Source organism: Stylophora pistillata, chromosome 9, assembly GCF_964205215.1.
Source record: "Stylophora pistillata chromosome 9, jaStyPist1.2, whole genome shotgun sequence".
In the NCBI taxonomy this organism is placed as follows: Eukaryota; Metazoa; Cnidaria; class Anthozoa; order Scleractinia; family Pocilloporidae; genus Stylophora; species Stylophora pistillata.
In genome coordinates, this window is record NC_142527.1 from 18413236 (window position 1) to 18420200 (window position 6965).

Sequence of the window (6965 nt, forward strand, 5' to 3'; positions counted from 1 at the left end):
AGACTGATTGTTTGATTGGAAGGATCAAGTACGTTAATCATAATTTGTGACATTCTTTTTAAAGTGTTTGGGTTAATTGTTTTGACAACGAGTTTTAATCTTTCAAGGTCAGTTGGTCAGCGTGCCCACTCATGCCTACCGATGGTAAATTTTAAAGCGTGTACTATAGAGCTCGTAGTTAATCGATCAGATTTATGAGGGGAGGGGTAGGAGGGAGGGAGACGTTTAAAGGTAAATAGCAATAACCCGATTTTCAAACAACATCATACAAAAAGGCAAGGTCCGCAGCAGTGTGCGAGCAAAAGAGTGAAACAGAATCTTGAGAAATTTTGTGTCCATGAAACCGAGGACTGTGAACCTCTCTGGTTAGTCGTCAGTCAGTCTTTTTCGCCGCCTTCCCTTAACAAATCATGCAACGCTCATCCAGGAGGATGAGCGTTGGTTTTCGCTTCTTTGGACTTTTTCAAAGTTTTTCTTGTAGTGCTAGCCCCAAGTTCATACAAAGGCCAGTAAAACTTCTTTTTTTTCTCCTTTTCCCCGTTTCTTTTTTTTTTTCTTTTTTTTCTTATTGGGGGATGGGGGAGTTATTTTGGTTATCCCGCGTGACCAAACCCAAATTTCAACAACAACTTGAAATTGATGCGATATACTGGGAGCATGTTAACTCGCTTTTTATGGTGATATCTAAATACGGGGTGTGGTTAACTTTGTGTGTCTCTTTATTAACCTCAGGACTTAAATGACGCAGTTACACGTAAGAAACCAGGCTTGTACTGAAAGTACTCTATCATTGCATCAGCAGTTAGTTTTGGACCATAGGTGAATTTACATTTCAAGATGAACGATTTTCAGTTAGTCCCACAATAATTTCAGAGTGCGTCTCGACCAGAATCTTTCTCTGACAAATAAGAAAACTAGAACAAAATCTAGGCACCAAAATTTTAATGGATGGATTGAACACAGAATTACATCACAGAAATTGCTATTTTCAGACTTCGCGACCGACGTTCACTCGAGGGCACAACCATTTTACAAAAAATTATATGGGTTCGGTTTTTCGAGAAGCGAAAACACCATTCAAAGATTTTCATTTCTTCATAGAAATCGATAAACTATCTAAGAACCTGTAAAACGAAACTAAAGTTACAAAGGTGATTGAATTTCATTGTTTTTTCATTAAACCAGGCTTCAAAGACTGTATTTGAATAACGTAATCACAGTCGTCCTCATCTCCTTCAGACTTCAAAAGCGATGCATACGCGCGAGAATTGTCGGATGACATGTTGGGTTTGCAGGCTTCCGTGAGAGGCATATACATATTCGCGTATTCCGGAGTCTTTATTTGATTGACGTATTCGTGTTCTTCCTCCTTACTTCTTTCTAGTAGCGTATAGGTGTGGGAGGAATTGCTTGACGCTTGCGCATATTGAGAAGTCTGGGCACTGTCGCTGGTCACCTATGGTGAACAGAATGAGAAAACACGTCTAACAATTAACAGAAGTGCTAACCGGTATGTGCCGCATTATGAATGAGGTCAATAAACTTGGTTCTCTCTTAGAAGAGCGAAAAAAGACTCCCGGAGATACTAAAGTTTGATACGTCGATGATACGCCCCGTTTGTTGAGTTCCCTAAGGAAACTTAAACACCCTATTTCCTTATCAATGCCATCGAGCGTTCTCCCACATATATCAATGGATTCCAATCGTGAATTGCGGTTAAAAATAGAATAGGAAAAATTCATTTCGGAACATCTAATATTCTTAGAAACCGGAAAAAGATTACCGGAACTCTGGACACAAAAGAGAACCGGAAGTCAGACTAACATTAGGATGGAAAGAAATACTGCTCGAGTCCATCAAATGTGCTTTGTTGTTCAAGCCACGAAGGGAGACAACCCGTGGTAAGCGCGGATCACAAACATGCATATGAAAAATAAGTCGCTCTATAAGCTCTTGTAAGAGTGCAACACACGCCAGCGTAATATATTCGTTATGGCCTCTGTCTATTTGGTGATGAAATGATCGGGACAGCAATTCCACGACTGGAATCTATTCGTATCGAACAACTCTCAAATATCCCGTTCAAACTTCATTTTAATAGCTATGCTGGTTGTACGGGCTTGTTAAAAACGGCCTAGCCAACTACGAATAAGCAACAGCTATCAAGGTAAAAGATAACAATTAGCACCCATGCCAGGGCGCCTGATGGATAAATTCGATACCGCAAAACTATTAAAGATAAAAGATAATCGCTTACGCGATACCGACAATCCACCAACACGTAACCGACAATCCATTGGCATATCATATCACCGACACGTTGTAATTGCCACGTAACCGAGACAATCCATAATAAATTACCCCAACACTTCACCGGCACCTAACAAAATCTCAACCCATACGTCACAAACACATTCAAGCGACACGTTACCAACAATACACAGACACGTTACCGATAACCCACTGGCTAGCTTCTAACACACCATCGACCATTATTTCACCATTTTTTAGACATCAAGACTCGAAATTCGAGCCTTGCATAGTGGATTCTTCCCTATAAAAAATGCATACTCCCTCCCTTCATAATCCTATTTTAGTTAGATCGATGAAGTGAAGTTCATTTATTTGTTTAAGCAGGTTGATCAATTGGCAGCTGTAATAGCTGATGTGGACCTGCTGTCCTAACCCACCCATCCCACCCCAGGGGAGGACATCCATCACACAGTAATCTCGTGTGTGGGAAATTAACGTCTCCTGCCCCAACCCTGCAGGAGACGGGACCTCCATTTATTCGTCCCTATCCGAGAAGACTAGAATATCTAACCATTTCTTGATGTTATAGAAAGGTAGCAAATTCTTCTCAATTATTTTAAGACCTGGAGTGTTGGTCCGGCCGGGGCAGCAGTATTGTTAGCTATTGAAATTTCTGCATAGTATAATAATCCTATCTAAAACTTAACGTACTGTTATCGTTGGTTGGAACCGGTCGACATCTTCATATTCCTCTGGGAGAGGTTCTTCAGAAACGTCCAATTGTGTTATAACACCCACTGGAACCAAGGTTTCGGCTTCAGACTGATCGCTGAAAGGAAAGTGAGGATTGACATCGATCCCAGTATAGACAGCACTTCAGCTGTCTCCCTTACTTTGCCCTCTTGTTGAGTAAACTTAACTGATGTTCCTTGGATCATCATATGGCTTTAGTAGAAGTAAGTGTAACAATGATTGTAAGAAAAAAATTCCAGAAAGGTAAGATCGCTTTGACCAGCTACAAGAAGTTAAAATAAAGAGCAAAGATTATCTCCGCTTACTTTAGTTTGATGTGAAATAATGAAAGAAATAAAATAACAGACGAAAAACAACAAGAAAAAGGACAATGCAGAATATTCATCAATTATGTGAAGGTAGAACAAGGGATTACTTCAGATTCTCCCTGTATCGTAGCTAAATTGAAAGTACCGTAGCACCCAATCGGCGTCTGTTTTCCAACCGATTTTTCCGACAACCTAAGGCTCAGGCAGCCCAAGCTCACTACTAGAAAAGCGGACGTGACTCTTACTGTGTTGCGAAACGTTTTATATTTATAAAGGTTTGTATGGGATGTTATCGCTTTGCCTTAAAAGAGAGAAAAAAATGTCTAGTTTTGAAATAAAATGAGCTTACCTTATTGCCTTGTTGTTTTCTTTGTTGATTCCTAGCGTCTCAGGCCATTTTAAAGCGTTTTCGGCGAGTTAGCGCTATGTTGAACACCAACATAGCGCTAACTCGCCGAAAACGCTTCAAAATGGCCCGAGACGCTAGGAATCAACAAAGAAAACAACAAGGCAATAAGGTAAGCCCATTTTATTTCAAAACTAGACATTTTTTTCTCTCTTTTAAGGCAAAGTGATTACATCCCATACAAACCTTTATAAATATAAAACTTTGCGCAACACGGTAAGAGTGACGTCCGCTTTTCTAGTAGTGAGCTTGGGCTGCCTGTGCCTAAGGTACTCGAACGTACAAAACGCTTTCAAAATTTATTTGTCCCAGAAAGTATTATACTTTTGTTTATGGTTCTAAGACTCTTCTATACTAGTGGTGAAAGGCCACAAGCCTCTGGTTGGATGAGTATACAAACTTACTTCGAAAGCGCAAAATATTGATCGATCTGAGCGTGCAAAATAGGAACAAATTCATGAGAATTTCTCACCAATGTAAAAGAATTTTAAGCCGAACAGCATCGATCTGTGGGTCTTTGAAGAGGACATGAGAACCATCTATTCAATTTCTTTCCTCTTGCCAAACCCACATATTCCCGTTTGCTCGCGGAATACAATGAGGATGATCATGGAGATAATATTAGGGACTTTAAGATCCAGGAGGGCGAGCGAGGAAGTCATTTTCCCAAAAAGCGCATGCGCATGAGTGATAAAGTTGTTTACATGTATTGCGTGACGGCGTTGTGCTCGCGTCGACGACGGCAAAATCTCTGTTTTGACGGTGTCGTTGTTTCTGTCCGTTTTCTCGCATTTGTTTTGCTGTGTACCATGGCATTTCAGTTTTTTCCTGAACCAGTCAGCAAAAAGCCATCACCGTAAGTATCTTAGTGTGCTGTTACTTTCGCAGTTGCTCCGTGACCTAATCACAAGAAGTGTTTTCCACTCGTTAATTAAATTGTAACATCAACTGTGAAATCTCCATTCCTTGCGATAGAACTTATTTTATTTATGTCTGAAAACGTGATTTTGTTTTCTTAAGAGAAAAATTTAATTGTCTTTTTTAACATCATCAAAACTACTTGAGAAACGACTAAAAGGAGATTTGAAGCAGGCTTTTGAAAATTACCGTGCGAACTAAAATGGCTTACCGTACAAAAGCCAACTACCTTACTAGCGAGAACATCTTTGTCAGACTCTACTTATGAATCTTGGCATCGTTTTCCGTTATTTCCGACAAATTGATGTGTCGTTTATTCGCTTTTAGTTGCTGAGACCAAAAAAAGTGACGCAAAAAATTAGATTTATTGGCGGGCAGGCATATGTATATGTTACAGGTCAAATTTCATTTCAGGTTAATTTTGATTTAATCTAGGTTGATTCTCAATTGTATTTAACAGCATGTGCTGGACCGAAGAACATGATAAAGTTCTTGTCAGGGAAATCATCGCCAATAACCCTTTTGATGGCACTATAAAAAAGGGCACAACAGCTCGGGGAGCCAAGTGGAATGCGGTGATAAATCAACTACTGCAAATAAGAGAACCATCTTTCAAGGTTGGTTTAGACCAGAAGGCAGTGAGAAATTGCTACAACTTGCTAGCACTTAAGTACAGACAAAAGATAAAGGAGGAGGAGAGGGATAAGTATCCCAGAACTGACAGAATTGGAGAAGGGGTTGGAGGTAATTGTTGAGTGGGAGGATGCTACTGACCTTGAAGAGAAGCAAACAGCAGCCCAGAAGAAGAAGACCAAGGAGGATAAGACAAATGCTGAAGAAGTCAGAAAAAGAAACATGGAGGGCCTAGGGGCAAACAAAAGGAAGGGGCTGAAAAGGACAAGGTCCTCTGGGGCTGACACACTCGAATATCTCAAAGAGCGTAATGAAAGAATGGATGCAATTAAGCGCGAAGAGATGGAGTTGAGGTGGGAAGAGCTAAGGCTGCAGGCAGCACGGCAGGAAGCAGCAATACAGCAGCAGCAGCTCCAGTTGGAGGCCCAGCAGAGGCAGTCTCAGCAGTTCCAGACCATGATGCTTTCTGTAATTTCAAAACTTGTACAAAAGGAGTAGGCTTCAAAGGTTCAAATGTCATGCTGATGTGAAGAGTTCCCTATTGCATACTGTAAATGGATGCTGTAACTGACACTCCGTCACAGTTTGAAATGCGTACCTTTTTTAATCTCGACGATTCACTTGTACATAACATAAAAAAATACAGAATCAACAATGCGAACTTAAACCCAACGAAACTAAAATACAACGAAAGGAATACGAAAACCACTGAAAAATACAAACGAAAGCGTAACTACTTACAAGATCTGTACGGCACTCCGGAATAACAACGACCAAATGAAAATTACAACTACGATGTTATATAGCGGATAAAGGCTAAAACAATAGACTAAACAAGGTTATACAATACTCAAGGGCGATTACATGAAGCAACGCTAACAAACTTAATTTACATTTTGACAGCATGAAAAAATACAAACTAATAAATACAGAACTGAACTATCGAGACGAGAACTATTTACACTCTTTACAATTAACAAAGACGAACGACAGAACTGATAAAAAATAACTCTCGTGGCTACAGATGCTTCCATTGCAGTGTAGACAAGATCTTTGCTCATCGTGATGATGCAACTTTTCACTATCTTATTCCTGTATGTATTTTATGACAGTTGGTTTTACACATTTTTGTTTGGTCAGTGATATTATTGTTTACAATAGAGTGTGCAAGAAAGAGAGACAATTCAGCCTATTTTTCATAAAAAAATCCAGGTTCTTAGTCATGATAATTTAATGTATTACAATTTTTATTTGCAATAATAAAAACAAATCTGACTTAAGCAGACCAAGCAAAGTAGTCTTGCAAAGAGGGAGGGTCCAATTGGAGAAAATCAGAAGTTGTTTAACCATAGAGGCAAGTTAGTGCATTCCCAAGTAAGGCACAAACTATGTACATTTTACCAACAGGACTCAGACCCAACTTCAAGTCTTCCTTGAAATCTAAAAATTTGAAATAGTTAATGATGTCCCCAAAAATCCACTCAACAGAGGAGCGAACTTTACTCGTGGAGTTATTAAATTGCTGCATCTGATTTGTCAGCACTCCACGTTGAAATGGCCTCTGCAGGTGCACACGATGAGGGTATGCTGGATCACCATAAATGCACATTGCCTGGCCCATTGGAGAGAAAGCATACCTCTAAAGATCATTCAGCAACCTGGACTCGACCAACATTGATGCATCATGTTTTTTA

At 39.8% G+C, this 6965-nt stretch overlaps 2 protein-coding genes across 2 annotated transcripts in view; one reads left to right on the plus strand and one right to left on the minus strand.

The window, feature by feature from the left end:
- Positions 1-925: 925 nt before the first annotated feature.
- Positions 926-6965, minus strand: part of LOC148723622 (discoidin domain-containing receptor 2-like) — an 18654-nt gene continuing 12614 nt past the window's right edge. Inside the window, exons 8-9 of the mRNA XM_088734467.1 lie at positions 2965-3127; positions 926-1456 (exon numbers count right to left, since the gene is read on the minus strand). Coding sequence (XP_088590593.1) covers positions 1163-1456; positions 2965-3127 — 457 coding nt within the window. The 3' untranslated portion in view covers positions 926-1162. The remainder of the gene's footprint in view (positions 1457-2964; positions 3128-6965) is intronic.
- On the plus strand, positions 4358-6453 carry LOC148723623 (uncharacterized). The gene is made up of 2 exons (XM_088734215.1): positions 4358-4576; positions 5099-6453. Exons 1-2 carry the CDS (start codon positions 4398-4400, stop codon positions 5391-5393), a joined length of 474 nt encoding a protein of 157 aa, XP_088590341.1. The 5' UTR covers positions 4358-4397; the 3' UTR covers positions 5394-6453.

Coding starts and splice junctions, on each gene's coding strand:
- LOC148723623 (XM_088734215.1), top strand. CDS start 4,398: ATGCGCATGAGTGATAAAGTTGTTTACATGTATTGCGTGACGGCGTTG. Junction 4,577..5,098: donor GTCAGCAAAAAGCCATCACC/GTAAGTATCTTA, acceptor TGTATTTAACAG/CATGTGCTGGACCGAAGAAC.